At 48.1% G+C, this 15867-nt stretch overlaps 1 protein-coding gene across 6 annotated transcripts in view; it reads left to right on the forward strand.

Moving 5' to 3' along the window:
- LOC146439130 (TOG array regulator of axonemal microtubules protein 2-like) overlaps nt 1-15867 on the forward strand; it is a 36828-nt gene that overhangs the window by 457 nt on the left and 20504 nt on the right. For 2 of the 6 annotated variants that reach the window (XM_085054612.1, XM_085054611.1), the window contains exons 2-13: nt 507-785; nt 1252-1466; nt 1902-2062; nt 3308-3354; nt 5189-5473; nt 5929-6143; nt 7681-7841; nt 9092-9138; nt 11143-11427; nt 12558-12646; nt 13615-13765; nt 14860-15024. In XM_085054612.1, coding sequence (XP_084910738.1) covers nt 507-785; nt 1252-1466; nt 1902-2062; nt 3308-3354; nt 5189-5473; nt 5929-6143; nt 7681-7841; nt 9092-9138; nt 11143-11427; nt 12558-12646; nt 13615-13765; nt 14860-15024 — 2100 coding nt within the window. The remainder of the gene's footprint in view (nt 1-506; nt 786-1251; nt 1467-1901; nt 2063-3307; nt 3355-5188; nt 5474-5928; nt 6144-7680; nt 7842-9091; nt 9139-11142; nt 11428-12557; nt 12647-13614; nt 13766-14859; nt 15025-15867) is intronic. The other 4 variants (XM_085054613.1, XM_085054614.1, XM_085054617.1 and 1 more) reach the window with 4 other exon arrangements.

Genomic DNA, 15867 nt, shown 5'->3' on the forward strand with positions numbered 1-15867 from the left:
CCAGGACAAGGACTGTGGCCACAGCTGGCCACAAATTGGACATGGCCATGAGATGCAAGGCCTGTTTCTATCTTTGCCATCAATGTCTAGTCCCAATATACCTGGATTTCTCATTCTTCCATTCTCTATTTGCTGATGAGGTTTGACCCAGAGAATGGTACTGCAGTCCTATAACAAGACCAGCCACGTCTGCCTGCTTGCTGTGGGAGTTTTCTTGTTTCCAGAAACAGCAGTCACAACTATGTGGGACTATAATGGCTATTCAAAGAAGCCCAATTCCAAACAGGAATTTTATTTCCCCTTTTAAGAGCAGAGCCTTCCACTTTACCCTGCGGACTTGCTAACTCAGTACTGTTCAGAGGAATTAAATGGATGCTTGTTTCATGATAAATAAGAACAAAGCAACCTTCTGAAAAATTATAAAATGCCTTCACTGACTCACCCATTAGATGGCTTGATAAAGGTGTGAGTTCAACTAACTCACTTCTCTTGTACCTAATATACAGTTTCTTCTATGAAAACATCGCCACGGAAGAGGGGGATGGAGACCCGGAATGGTGAGGGCTCCGTGAAGCGTCCCCACCCAGGTGCTCTCCGTCCCCTGCCTGGCTGCAAGGCTGAAGTACGGAACTCCAGCATTGGCAATGGAGGTCTCCACTCCCAGCCTGCTCACGGGGCCTTGGCCCAGGAGCCCCGGCAGAGACAGCTGGGCAGCACTGCCCCCAGGGTCACTGCCAGGGAGGAGGACAAGGGGAAGGCCCAGCATGGCTTAGCCTCACAAAGAGGTAAGGCAGGGGCTGGGCCCTGTCTGGTGGGAGGAAGGGTCTTGTGGCAGCCTGGAGACTCCATGCACATTCCCAGGGAACAGTTCTGCCCTGTATGTGCCCCCTGCAATGAGCTGTGCTGCTCCCAGTGCCCCGTGTAGCTGTAGGGCTGCTGAGGTGTGGGGCAGGGAGAGGAGCAGGAGGGTGCATGTGCAGCTGAGTCATTCCTGGAAAGCACAGGGCTCTGGGCTCCCTGTTGTCCCACAGCATGGCAGCCCAGAGGCCAGGGGGTTCCTGTGGTAGCTCTGTGGAAGAGGCTCAGGGGGTTTCCCTGGCCTGCTTTAAGGGGTTGTTGGCAGGACATGTTTCCCTGTGCAGCTTACTTAGAAGCTTCCAGGAAATCTCTCTAATGGCATATGTAGTTTTAGATTTGTAGCTTTAGATTTGCATTGCGGCCTCTGTTATATTTTGTGTCTCTACTTGGCAGGCCTGACAGGCTACCCTCTGGCCAAAAAGCTTTCCCTGGCATCTCCCTGTATGCTCCTCCCCTCAAAGCCTTTGCCTCCCACCCTGACAACCTCTCCGTCAAAGAAATGGAGCAAGGTTTTCTGTGGAGACCAGGAGATAGGGGAGAAAGGCACTCGCTGTGGTGAAACCACCAGGAATAACGAGGAGCAAATGCAGGAGGGAAAAGGACATAAGGTAAGGAGACCAAGCAAAATCTTGTGATGTACATTTTAAGTTTATGTCCTGTAGGCAGAACACTGAAACCTGTGCCTGTGGTGTGAGCCCAGGGAAGCAGCTGAGCCAAGGAAGAGCTCAGCTGGTCATTGCAGTCAGGCTGTCTTTGCATTGGGTGTGTAGCAGCCCAGGACATCATGATGCCAATGATGTGGATGTCTGCTGGCAATATAGCCAGAGTGCAAAAGTAGTGAGCAAGGGAAGAGAGATGGCAAATGTGGAACATGGTCTCTGCTTCAGTACTTCCCTTTCCATTCCCTGTCCTTGGCCAAGCTGCTCCACCAGTTTGACGTTTCTTCTTGCCACATTCTAGCTAAGAACATGGGTAAACTCCTTGAGGCATGAACGGGAGAGGGCTGGATGCTTGATCTGAGTCCTGTGTTCTACTCTTTCCAGGCTTCCTTGCTGAATTCCAGTGGTGGGGATATGAAGAAGGGGTCATTGGGACTGCCTCTGATCCCCCCTATACGCAAGGATGTAAGTCCCCCTCTTGGCAGTGCTGCTGTGACTCTGCCAAGCACTCAGCAGCTGGATTTCCAAGGGTCTCAAGAGATGAGGTAAGCCAAGGTGTTTGCTGCCGCAGCGTGCTGTTCACCTTGCTCTTCCTGTGTCATGAGCTTATTTCCCACAGTCAGCTCTCCCGTGTATTTGGGCAAACCTCTGTGTGTTCACCACTTTGCCTATCTGTGATGATGCAGCACAATGTCAAAGGCAACACCATATGCCCTAAGAGCAGAGGTGGTGGTGGGGAAGAGGAGGCAGGGCTTAAGAGCACCTCAAAACAGGTCCTCTGTGGGACTTGGCTCTTGATTCCCTCTGTAATGTTTGTGGTGTCATTTGGGAACTGTATGGCATGGGTCTGGATACTGCAGATCTTTGAATACTGTGATCCTTGTTTGTCTGCTTCTGCACCCCAGAGAATATGTATGGGCAACTATTGGTTATTGAAGAGGTGTCTGCAAATTCAGCTGCTACTTCTGTAAATGTCAGTTGTAGTTTCTCTGTGCCTGGGCATCCACTGTCAAATGAGAGCCCAGATAAATTTTGGGGTATAGATGTATAAACCAACACCTGTGTAATATTTACATCTGGGCTTCATATGAAGGAGGCCAAGGTGGTAGAAAAGAGTTATAGGAATGTACTTAATGGAAAGATATTGGCTTGGATATGTGAGAGAAAATGTAGCTGTCAAACATGTCCCAGTGATAACAATGAAAAGGAGTCACAGAAGTATCATTCCAATTGAAAGATTTTGTTGGGCTTTTAAAGTGTAATTAGGATATCCTCACCAACCAGCTGAGTTGGAAAAGTCCTTTTTCTTCTTGAAAGAGCAGGGAGGTGTAATGTCATTCTCAGGAGACAGCAGTGCTATGACCACATGTAGCACAAGACTGTGGCCAGTGTAAGGCATGAGCAGGCAAAGTCAAGCTCTGGCAGCAGTGCAAAAGTAGCTGTCCTCCATACAGAATTGTGTCTCAGCTTTGCAGCTCTTGCTGCTTCACAGAGGCTGTATGAGGCACTTGTGTCCAAAAGGACAGACAGCAGAATTGGGGAGTTATGATTGATGAGTTGAAGAATGACTGCTGTGTTTCAGCTGGAGCTTGGCAGGCTCTGTCTGAGTCCAGCAACTGAAAGGTTAAGGACAATTAATCATCATTGCATCTGGTTGGGTTTATGTGTTGCATTTCCTTCTTTATCTAATTGACCATGCTAAGATGATTTGTCTACTTTGATGCTACACTCATTCTCCATGGTTCTCTTTCTGCCTCCTCACATGTTCCTTTGTTCTCCATTTTCTCAAGGCCAAGATCCACCAGCGGAAACAGAAAGAAGGACTCTGAAGATGCAGGTAGGTACAGGGCATGTCTGTCCAAAAATGACCATTGGAATCCTGACCCAGGAGCAGCATTTTGAATGTGTGGTTGAAAACCATCCAGTTCTAAATTTCTTCAAATTCTCTTCAATTCCTTGATGGGCTCAGTCACTGGGAGTGTGCTCAGGTGATGCAGTGAAAATTCCTTCAGTGTGTAGTGATGAGTGGCAGGAGCTGGAGTTGTACCTTGGGGCCCTGGAAATGAGATGAGAAATTTTCCCATTCCTTCCTCCTGCCCTGTAAGGAGAAGACATGCCCTTGGGGCATTTTCTGAGATGAGCCCTTTGAGATCTAAAGGAGATTCATGGCCATTGCCTGGTTTTGCAGGGGGAGAAATAGGGAATCCTCCTCCCACAGAAAGTCTTTGTGAATTTCCCAATTAAGGAGAAAGACACTTCCAAATGGATGCAGCCTCTGCAGGATCTGAGCTTGTCTTGCTCTGAAAGCACAAGCCCATAGGCTCCTTTGAATGGTTCACGATGATAAATCTCCAATTATTTCAGCCCGTGTCAGTATTGCAGGCTGAGGCTGGGGGAGGAGATACCTTCTGACTCATCCCCTCTCCCTGCCTTGCCTGATCCCTGACAAGAAGAAAGGTACCAGGCAAAAGATGGTATGTGGTGCATCTGTGTCAGCCAAAGCTTTCAAGTTGAAAACCTCAATGACACTGTTGTTGTCCCTTTGCCATCTGTGGGTGTGTAGTGATAGGAGTGATGAGACTTGAACAAACAATTTTGCTGATGCAGAAAAAGGGATAAGGTCCACTGGTCCTTTGGCTCAGGGTTAGTTGTTTCAAATGCTGGGCATGACCCTTTGAAATGATTCTTTTGTTGCTGATATGCAGCTGGATTGCTAAATGGAGCTAGGGAGAAGTAGTGTTCAGTAATTTAGGTGACATTGTTGCTTAATAAATTCTGGCCTAGAATTATGCTGTACCTTAGACGGTACCTGTTGCTCTTTTATATTTCACCTGACCAGTCTAAAGGGAAAAATAAGTCCTGATTTGAGAAGCTGTTCCTTTTTTACTGCTTGGCTGCCACATTATTTATCATCTAGGAAGCCATGTCGAAAATTATTAGTTCTCTGCATTTGAACAGCTCTGTTGAAAAGTATTTCAGAATGACCTGACAATTCAGAATTTTAATTTTCAGGAACATCCACAATCAGTAACATTTTGATGCAGGTCATGTTTATGTTGACTTTGGGTGCCTCTGCAAGAAAGAAAGCAGGGAATAAACCCCTGGAACAGTGAAGCAGAGCAAAAGTGCAATGTTTGGATGGCCAGTTTTTCCTTACATATATTGGCTTCCTGAATCCTGGGGGCATCTAATGGGGAGTGCAAAGCTTCTTTTGCATCTAACATGTGGTGCCATTGTTCATGTGCCAACAGTTCCATTGTTGAGAAGAGAAAGAAAATGATGAACAACCAAAACAATCCTACCCAGAGCTTAGTGAGAGTTACAGCAGCAAAGGCCTTGAAAACTAGCTTTGGAAAAGATTTACTTCCCCAGTGTAACTGTCAAATTCCTGAGAGTGCTGTGGGTTTCCAACTGTTTGGATGGACAGAGCCCCAGAGTAGAGGATGAGCAATGAGCAACACATCAGCTATATACCTGAACTTCTCTCTCCTGGCTTCCCAGCTCCATACAGTTCAGAGGAATTAATCTGATGCTACTTCAAAAAGAAAAATTGAAGATACACGACCTATAGAATAATTAAAAAGCCCCTTGAATGTCTCACCCATTAGATGGGTTGATTGTGAATGTGTGAATTGAATTAACTCACTTCTTCCCTTGTATATGATATACAGCTCCTTCAGAGTATAAAATACTGACCCAGAGGAGGAATTGTGAGGAGACCTGGTGTAGGGAAGGACCTGGGGAGCTTCCCCACCCAGGTGCTCTCCGTCCCCTGCCTGGCTGCAAGGCTGAAGTGCAGAACTCCAGCACTGACAATGAAGGTCTCCACTCCCAGCCTGCTCACAGGGCCTTGGCCCAGCAGCCCCGGCAGAGACAGCTGAGCAGCACTGCCCCCAGGGTCACTGCCAGGGAAAAGGACAAGGGGAAGGCCCAGCATGGCTCAGCCTCACAAAGAGGTAAGGCAGGGGCTGGGCCCTGTCTGGTGGGAGGAAGGGTCTTGTGGCAGCCTGGAGACTCCATGCACATTCCCAGGGAACAGTTCTGCCCTGCATGTGCCCCCTGCAATGAGCTGTGCTGCTCCCAGTGCCCCGTGTAGCTGTAGGGCTGCTGAGGTGTGGGGCAGGGAGAGGAGCAGGAGGGTGTATGTGCAGCTGAGTCATTCCTGGAAAGCACAGGGCTCTGGGCTCCCTTTGTTTCATGGCAGCCCAGAGGCCAGTGTGTTCCTGTGGTAGCTCTGTGGAAGAGGCTCAGGGTGTCCCCCTGCCCTGCTTCAAGGGGCTTTCTGCAGGATCATGTTTCCCTGTGCAGCTATTTGGAAGGCTCCAGGCAATGTCTCCAAAGCCATATTTAGATTTAGATGTTTTAGGTTTGCATTGCGGCCTCTGTTATATATTGTGTCTCCACTATGCAGGCGTGACTGGCTACACTCTTTCCAAGAAGGTTTCCCTGGCATCTCCCTCGATGCTCCTGCCCTCAAAGCCCTTGCCTCCCATCCAGAAGAGGTCTCCTTCTCCAAAGCCAAGCGAAGTATGCAGTGAGCAGAAGAAGCATGGGAAATATGGCACTGGTGAAAATGGGATCAGAAGAAACAACCAGGAGCTGAGTTCTGAAGGGAAAGGATGTAGGGTAAGGAGACCAGGCAAAGCCTTGGGTAGTAGATTTTCCATTTAGATCCTGTAGGCAGAGCTCTGAGACCTCTTCCTGTGGTGTGAGCCCAGGCAAGCAGCTGAGCCAAGCAAGAGCTCAGCTGGGCATTGCGCTTCAGGCTGTCTTTGCAATGGGTGCATAGTGCACACTTTGCATCCCCACTGTGTATCTATAGCAGAAGAGGTCTTTGAATGTTTTCTGGGCTCTGTAGTGACTCCTGCTCTGTCTTACGGCTGAGAAAACACCAACAAGCAATCACAGCAGCTAAGCCTATCCAGTCTGGTCAAGCATATCCTTCTACATTTAGTAAACTATGGGTATCTGTGAACCATGTCTATGCCTTGGTGGTGTTTTCTGTCAGCTGCACCTGGTTTGGATGGAAAAAGGTGTTTGCTGGAACAGGCAGTCATGCAAAGCCAGTTCCAGGTTGCTTCAGCTTTTGAGTGTTACAGCCATGACCTTCTGCACAGTTGTCTCTGATGCTATTTGTAGACTTGTTCAGCTTCTGGGCAGCTTTGTGCTCTGGCATGGCTTTGTCCAGAGGTGAGTGGTGGGAGGTGGCCATGGGGAGAGCAGCCCTGAGCCCACCCATATGATTGCCTTTGCAGCAGGGCCAGGCCCTGCAGTTGTTTTGTGCTTGCTGTGGGGTGCAGGAGGAGGCAGATGAAGAACAGCTTTGGTAAACACAAGATCCAATCAAAAGCTTGGGTACTTGATTTCAGCCTTGCTGAGACAGGGCCCAATGTATCCCTGACAGGAACTGATCCTTCCACTGAAGTTTGAGCAGGATGTGATTTGGCTCTTTAGCTGTCCAAAAGTGATGGGATACTAAGGAAGGGTGTGCATCTGCCCATGCTGCCTCCACCCTGTTCCTGGTCATGGCCTGGGGGCCCTGGAGGAGCTTGGGCAGGCAGAGACCTTACAGAGAGCAGCAGGCCAGGGAGCTCTGCTGAACTTCATCAATGCCAGTGAGCCTGAGATGATGGATGTGTGGGAGCTGGAGAGCACCGAGCATCCTGAGAGCTCAGCAGCATCTGGCCTCAAAGGCTGCTGGAGAGCTGTAGGAAGGAAGGGCAGCAGCATGAGAAATGAGGGGCTTGAGCGAAGCAGGTTTTGACATCCTGCAGAATGGCTTTGTGGGGACTTGGCAGTGGAGATCAGCAGTGGCTGGAAGGTGCTTTAGTTATAGGGAGAGAATAGGGATCTAAACCCATTCCCATACCTTCCCAAATGCCAATGGAGATAGAGGTGGCCCAGAACATCTTGATGCCAAAAATGTGGATGCCAGTTGGGAATGTAACCACACTGCCAGAGGAGAGGAAGGGAAGAGAGCTGGCACATGTGGAATAAAGCTGCGTCTCACCATTTCCCTTTCCATTCCCTGTCCTTGGCCAAGCTGCTCCATCAGTTTGACTTTTTCTGGCAAATTCTAGCTAAGAGCATGCGAAAACTCCTTGAGGCATGAATGGGGGAGGGCTGGATGCTTGATCTGAGCCCTGTGTTGTACTCTTTCCAGGCTTCCTTGCTGCATTCCAGTGGTGGGAATATGAAGAAGGGGTCATTGGGACTGCCTCTGATCCCCCCTATACACAAGGATGTAAGTCCCTCACTTAGCAGTGCTGCTGTGTCTCCCCGAAGCTCTCAGCAGCTGGATTTCCAAGAGTCTCAGGAGATGAGGTAAGCCAAGGTGTCTGCTGCTGCTGCAGTGTGCTGTTCACCTTGCTCTTCCTGTGTCATGAGCTCATTTCCCACAGTCAGCTCTCCCGTGTATTTGGGCAAACCTCTGTGTGTTCACCACTTTGCCTATCTGTGATGATGCAGCACAATGTCAAAGGCAACACCATATGCCCTAAGAGCAGAGGTGGTGGTGGGGAAGAGGAGGCAGGGCTTAAGAGCACCTCAAAACAGGTCCTGTGTGGGACTTGGCTCTTGATTCCCTCTGTAATGTTTGTGGTGTCATTTGGGAACTGTATGGCATGGGTCTGGATGCCACAGATCTTTGAATACTGTGATCCTTGTTTGTCTGCTTCTGCACCCCAGAGAATATGTATGGGCAATTATTGGCTATTGAGGAGGTATCTGCAAATTCAGCTGCTGCTTCTGTAAATGTCAGTTGTAGTTTCTCTGTGCCTGGGCATCCACTGTCAAATGAGAGCCCAGATAAATTTTGGGGTATAGATGTATAAACCAACACCTGTGTAATATTTACATCTGGGCTTCATATGAAGGAGGCCAAGGTGGTAGAAAAGAGTTATAGGAATGTACTTAATGGAAAGATATTGGCTTGGATATGTGATAGAAAGTGTAGCTGAAAAACTTATCCCAGTGATAACAATGAAAAGGAGTCACAGAAGTATCATTCCAATTGAAAAGCTTTGGATGGGCTTTTAAAGTGTAATTAGGATATCCTCACCAACCAGCTGAGTTGGAAAAACCCTTTTTCTTCTTGAAAGAGCAGGGAGGTGTAATGTCATTCTCAGGAGACAGCAGTGCTATGACCACATGTAGCACAAGACTGTGGCCAGTGTAAGGCATGAGCAGGCAAAGTCAAGCTCTGGCAGCAGTGCAAAAGTAGCTGTCCTCCATACAGACTTGTGTCTCAGCTTTGCAGCTCTTGCTGCTTCACAGAGGCTGTATGAGGCACTTGTTTCCAAAAGGACAGACAGCAGAATTGGGGAGTTATGATTGATGAGTTGAAGAATGACTGCTGTGTTTCAGCTGGAGCTTGGCAGGCTCTGTCTGAGTCCAGCAACTGAAAGGTTAAGGACAATTAATCATCATTGCATCTGGTTGGGTTTATGTGTTGCATTTCCTTCTTTATCTAATTGACCATGCTAAGATGATTTGTCTACTTTGATGCTGCACCAAAATTCCTACACTTCTCTTTCTGCCTCCTCATATGTTCCTTTGTTCTCCATTTTCTCAAGGCCAAGATCCACCAGTGGATACAAAAAGGAGGACTCTGAAGATGCAGGTAGGTACAGGGCATGTCTGTCCTAAAAATGACCATTGGAATACTGACCCAGGGGTGACATTGTGAATGTGTGGTTGAAAACCATCCAGTTCCAAATTCCTTCAAATTCTTTTCAATTTCTTGATGGGCTCAGTCACTGGGAGTGTGCTCATGTGATGCAGTGAAAATTCCTCCAGTTTGTAGTGATGAGTGGCAGGAGCTGGAGTGGTACCTTGAGGCCCTGGAAATGCACAGCTGGAAAAGAAAATTGCCCTCTCCATCATGCACATACCTTTTATATCCCTGCACTCTTTCAAATGTCATGATTAGTAGAGAAAAGGAAGGCATGTGGCATGAAATCAGAAATGTTCCCATTCCTTCCTCTTGGCCTTGATGGAGAAAACCTTTTCTTGGGGCATTTTCTGAGATGAGCCCTTTGAGATCTAAGGGAGATTCATGGCCATTGCCTGGTTTTGCACTGGGAGAAATAGGGAAATCTCCTCTGGTAGAAAGTCCTTCTGAATTTTCCGATTAACTAGAAGGAGACTTGCAAATGGATGCAGCTTATGCACGATCTGAGTTTGTCATCCCCTGACAGCACAAGCCTAAAGCCACCTATGGCAGGCTCACAATGTCAAATCTCTTCTCCGACTTTCTCTGCCCATGTCAGTATTGCAGGCTGAGGCTGGGGGAGGAGATGCCTTCTGACTAATACGCCCTCCCTGCCTTACCAGATCCCTGACAAGAAGAATGGTATCAGACAAAAGGTGGTGTCTGGTGCATCTGTGTCAGCCAAAGCTTTCAAGTTTAAAACCTCAATGACACTGTTGTTGTCCCTTTGCCATCTGTGGGTGTGTAGTGCTAGGAGAGATGAGACTTGAACAAACAATTTTGCTGATGGAGGAAAAGGGATAAGGTCCACTGGTCCTTTGGCTCAGGGTTAGTTGTGCCAAATCCTGGGCATGACCCTTTGGAATGATTCCTTTGTTGCTGATATGCAGCTGGAATGCTGAATGGAGCTAGGGAGAAGTAGTGCTCAGTAATTTAGGTGACATTGTTGCTGAAAAAGTTCTGGCGTAGAAATGTGCAGTACCTTAAACTGTATGCGTTGCTCTTTCACATTTCACCTGACCATTCTACCGTTCTACAGGGGAAATGGTCCAGATTTGGGAAAGATGTTACTTTTTTAATTTTTGGCTGCCTCATTATTTTATCTTCTGTGAAGCTACAGAAGGAATGATTAATTCTCTGTGTTCTAACAGCTCTGTTGGAGAGTATTTCAGAATGACCTGCTCTGTGCTATTTCTATTAGGAAAATTTTGAATTGCCAGGAAGAGCCATGATGAGAAATGTTTAGAGGCAGGGCATGTTTATATTGGCTTTGGGTGTGTCTGCAGGAAAGAAAGCAGGGAATAACCCCTGGAACAGTGAAGCAGAGCAAAAGTGGAATGTGTGGATGGCCAGTTTTTCCCTACAGATACAGGCTCCCTGAATCCTGGGGACATCTAATGGGGAGTGCCAAGCTTCTTTTGCATTTAACAGGGTAGTGCCATTGTTTGTGTCCTGGCACTTCCTTTCTTATGAAGAGAAAGTAGCAGATAAACAACCAAGAAAACCCAACCCTCAATTGCCTGGGAGTTAGTGAAACAAAGGCTTTGAAAACTGGAGTTGGAAAACAATTACTTCCTTGACAGTGTCAAATTCTAGAGAGCACTGGGAGTTTCCAACTGTTTGGAAGGAAAGGGATCCTGTATTAGTGGGGAGGAGTTTCCAACTGTTTGGAAGGAAAGGGATCCTGTATTAGTGGGGAGGCAATGAACAGCACATAAAGTAGAACCTCTTTCTCCGGTTTGCCAGCTCAACATTATTCAGAGGAATTAAAACTGTACTAGTTTAATTAAAAATGAAAAACAAATCAATCTTGTCAATAACTGAAATACCCTATGAATTCCTCACCCATTTGATGGGTTGTTTGAAACAGTGTTAATTCAATGAACTCACCTCTTTTTTGTACTTGATTGACAGCTTCTTCTGAGCAGACAACAAAATCCCAGAAGAAGAAGGGACAGAGTGCATGGTGTGTCATAGGACCTGGGATGCCTCTGTTCCCAAGGCAGCTTGCTGAGCTGTTTGACATCAATACTTATGTGCAGAACTCCAGCACTGGCAATGAAGGTCTCTGCTCCAAGCCTGCTCACGGGGCCTTGGCCCAGGAGCCCCGGCAGAGACAGCTGGGCAGCACTGCCCCCAGGGTCACTGCCAGGGAAAAGGACAAGGGGAAGGCCCAGCATAGCTCAGCCTCACTGAGAGGTAAGGCAGGAGCTGGGCCCTGTCTGGTGGGAGGAAGGGTCTTGTGGCAGCCTGGAGACTCCATGCACATTCCCAGGGAACAGTTCTGCCCTGCATGTGCCCCCTGCAATGAGCTGTGCTGCTCCCAGTGCCCCGTGTAGCTGTAGGGCTGCTGAGGTGTGGGGCAGGGAGAGGAGCAGCAAGGGTGCATGTGCAGCTGAGTCATTCCTGGAAAGCACAGGGCTCTGGGCTCCATTTGTTTCCCTGTCAACTTCCCAAAAGGTCTTTTCTTCCAAGGCCTTGCATCCCATCCAGATCAGCCCTCCTTCCACAAGCCCAAATCTATCTCTTTTTCATTATAGACCAGAGCATTCTGCAGGGGAAAAAATCCTGATTTAAGACATTGTTCATTCGGTACTTGGCTGCCACATGATTTCATCCTCTGTGAAGCTGTTGTGTGCAAGGATTTGTTCTCTGAGTTTTTCCATCTCTGTCAGAGACTATTTCAGAATGAGCTACACTGTGGTATTTCTATGAAGAAAATCAGCCTTTAGTCAGGCTGGCCTGAAAGTGGCCCAATCTCATACAATTTAGAAAGAAAATCCCTGGGGAAAATGATTTACCTATTTTCAAGAACACAATTCACTTTTGTGTAACACTTTTTCAATCTTAAGGCTTTCTTTTAAGGACCCTTAAAATATTCCAACAAAGAGATAAAAATGTTGATCCAAACACATACAGCTATTAGAACTTGGGAGCTGTTTTAGGAACTGGGAAGAAGAATATGCTTACTATAATCAGCATGGAAGAAGGCAGTTCAGAATCTCTGTCATGAGCAATCTCCATCTCTCTGCCCTTCTCTCTCAAACACAGTGGCTCTCCAGCAGCCAAGGCCTGAGGCCTTCATCCTGCAGGAGGTTTCAGTCTGCTGGCCAGCAGAGCAATGCCATGTGTGCTGCCAGGGCACAATGGCAGTAGCCCATGTGTTGGGAGAGGTTCCAGCCATATGTACCTTGCTGCTCTCATACACCTTCTCTGTGTCTTATCAGTGTTCTGCAATCTGGAACCTGTCTTGCCTGGTGCCCAGCGTGGTGTTGTTGGGGGCTTGAAGTGTGCCAGAGATTTACACAAACCATTGCTTCCATTAACAGGCCTCCCACTGATCCAGGCCAAGGACATGGATCATCCCACCAGTCCTGGCCATACGAGGGACGAAGCTCTGAAGGACATCTTTGAAAAGGTAAGGGATAAGGACAGGGATGAGCAGATTTCCTTTCCAGTGACTGTTTAGTGCTTAGCCCAAAACATCACTGAAAATCATCATCTTCCACTCTTGGGGGATGAGCACTCTCTTGGGAATATATCTGACAGCTACAGAGCAATTGCTTGGCTATTTCCACTGCTGCCAAGGTCAGTGCTTTGGAGATGGTGCTAAGGTCATGCCACAAGCATTCTTTATGTGCAAAGGCCATTTCAGAAAAATTCTGAATGGCAGAGCATGCCACACATCAGGGAACAGGGGCAAAGTGCACCCTCAGAAGCAGAGAACCAAAGATTCTAAAGTTGAGTGGGAGCAAGGCTGAAAAACAATATGGCAGAGATTGAATTTTCCTGGTTACCTTTCTTGCTGTATCTCACAGCCCTGTCATTCTCAAGTTTTCTCTTCATTAAGATCAATGTTTCTGCAACTTCTTGGCACATGACTGCTCTTTTTGGCCTCATGCTCTCAGAGAGCAGCTGAGTCTTTCAGAAGCCAGGAAGTGAGAAACAGCTGCAATTCCTGGCCATGAGTGTTAAGCAGCAGCTACTTACCCGTCCTTGCTGCTTATTGCATATGGCTTTTACTCTCCTGCCATGGCCTGTAGGAACTGAAGTGCCTGCTCACTGATCATGTCAGCTCTTCATCTGTCTTGGAGCACTCCTATGACTTGTGTGCTTCAAGCATGGCTTCCTGACTTAGGCTGAGAAACAGCCAGGTTGAGAAACAGAAACCTTGGAGCAGTGGAAGGTCATGGCAATAAAGTGTCCCACCTCTCTGCGTGTAATTGCCAAGGTGAGGATGGCAGACATTCTTCTGAAATGATTGGAATGTATATGGAGCTGTGTTAAAGACTGTGGATTTCTATGGACTCTGTGCTCCTGATGTGAGGTTGTGTCTGGTTTGTGGCTCTCTGCTTACAGTCCATGATGTATTTTCATTGCAACTAGATCCGTGCTGGATTGTGCAATATGGCTCACAGGAACTTGAAGCCGGAGCAAGCAGAGCTTTTAGAGAAAAAGATCTGGAAAGGGAGAGAAAAGGAAATGTCCTTGCAGCTGCCTCCACTGAGAGTTGACCCTGGAGCTGCAGCTGAAGCAAGTAAGTGGTTGCTACAGTTGTGGTCCTTTTTGATCATTTGCTTGCCCTTTGCATAGCATTGCAATCAGGCTGGGGGGCTGTTCCACTTGACTCTGGGTGGAAGTTTGCGTAGGATTGATTTCCGTTTCCCAAAGTCTAATACAGAGACATGAAGGGCCTTCCCCATGGCCTCACTGAGTCAAAGAATATCAGCTTCTTGCCTTCACCTCTAAAGTCTTTCAGAGTAGAAAATTCTGTCTTGCAAAGTACACTGGGGCTTCAGACTCTCTCAAGGAGAGCAGTCTCCAGGGAAGGTGAGTCCAACAGAATGCTTTTCAACCAAGGTGCAGCCTGGAAAAACAAACTCCTTCAAAAGAAAACACAAGAGACCCTTCTCGTGCCACTCCCTGCTGAGGAGCTGCCATTGAAGAGCTCTGCCGAAGCCCCGAGTCAGTGCTTGTGCTGTAGCGCCAGGAGCAAGCAGCATTCCCCACTGAATCCCGACTGAGAAGCTCTGACTGCAGTGCTGTGTGCGCTGCCCTGAGGGCGGCAGCAGGCACCTTAGGAGGCAGCACTCAGCCCAAGGGCATCACGCAAGGGTATCTGTGCTTTCTCTTGGGAACTTCCCCAGCCAGCCTGTGAAACAGGAAAACAAAAGAAAAGCCAAACCGGGTTTTCCTTGTTTCTTAGGGAAAACATCTCTGCAATGCAGTTTTAAAGTAGAAGAGGGTAGATTTAGATTAGATATTAGAAAGAGACTTTTTATAGTGAAGGGGATGAAATGTTGTAATGGTTTTCCCAGAGAAGCTGTTGTTGATCTATCCTTAAAGGTGTTCAAGGCCAGTTTAGATGAGGCTCTGAGGAACCTGATCTTGTTGAAGAGGTCCCTGCTCAGGAGGGTTGGTCTAGATGGTGGTTAAAGGTGCCATGCAACACAAACTCTTTGATGATTCTGTGATTCTGAGATCACTGTGCCAAGTCAGTGTGTTCTTGTTACACTTGAAGTTGTTTGGGACAACAAAGAGATGGTACCAGCTCCAGCAAGTTTCCTGACCCTTTCCATCATCACCCTGTCCAGCTCCCTCCACTTACAAGCTCCTCTCTGGTCCCTGCAGCCTTCAGCCTACCACCTCTCAAAGGGACAGCTTCCAACGTGCAGAGAAAGCACCCTGCTAGTGCTTTGAAGAAGAAGAAGGCTGTGAGGAAGCAGGACAATGAGCCCTTACTGCCCGATATACCCATCAGCCGTGGGCATGGCAGCTTCCCACCCAACTCCTCAGGTAAGCCTGCTCTGCAGCAGCTTTTTCCCGCATGGGTTTTTCCTTGCACAAGGGGAACAAACTGCCTCATGCCCCAGCAACCACAGCTGACATTTTGGGTGCACAGCCTGTCCTGAGAATGAACAGCAAATCTTCTTTTGACTTGCTCCAGCTTGGTAGTACTGGAACAGTTGTTTCTGAGAGATCCCTTGCAAAGTGGAGCTGAATAAAGTCATGGTAATAGGCTTAAGCTCTGGCTTTTGCCCATCCTGATAGTCCAAACTACAGCATTGGTGCCAGGAGGCAGCTGCAACTGCAGCGGTGGGCTGCAGGGCAGTCTGGCAGGGTGTGCTCACTGTGCACCTACAAGTACCACCAGGATCAATTGTCCACTCACCATCCTGGCCCTGTGCCTGTGCTGCTGTCCGGCTCTGCAGCCAGCTTTTCTGCTATCCCAGCAAGGGTTGTCTCTGCATGGCAGTCAGTGACTTGCTGCAGCTATGCTGCTGCTCCCAGAAATGCCTAATGGCTTCTCACTGCTCCCATCCCACGGCCTGCAATGCCAAGCGGGAACAGGCAGTGCCTCCTGTGCCACCCCACCCAAATTCGGTGGCCATGTATAGCTGATGACAGCCAGGAGGGGCTTCCTGGTGCTCCCAGGCTGTTTGCTGCCTGCAGGAAATACACAGCACATAGTCCCTAGAGGCTCTTGTCTCTCCTTTGCTGCTGGCAGCCTGCCTGTGCTGTGATCCAGAGCAGGGGAAGATGAGAAGGAGGGAGCTAGCAATGATACTTTGAATGCCCTTTTCTTGTGATGCTACTTCAGTGTTCAGAGTTGACCAGAACTAGCCTGACGTAGCTCTC

The sequence above is a fragment of the Lichenostomus cassidix genome, chromosome 3, assembly GCF_008360975.1.
Source record: "Lichenostomus cassidix isolate B80296 chromosome 3, HeHo_3.0, whole genome shotgun sequence".
NCBI classification, from domain to species: Eukaryota; Metazoa; Chordata; class Aves; order Passeriformes; family Meliphagidae; genus Lichenostomus; species Lichenostomus cassidix.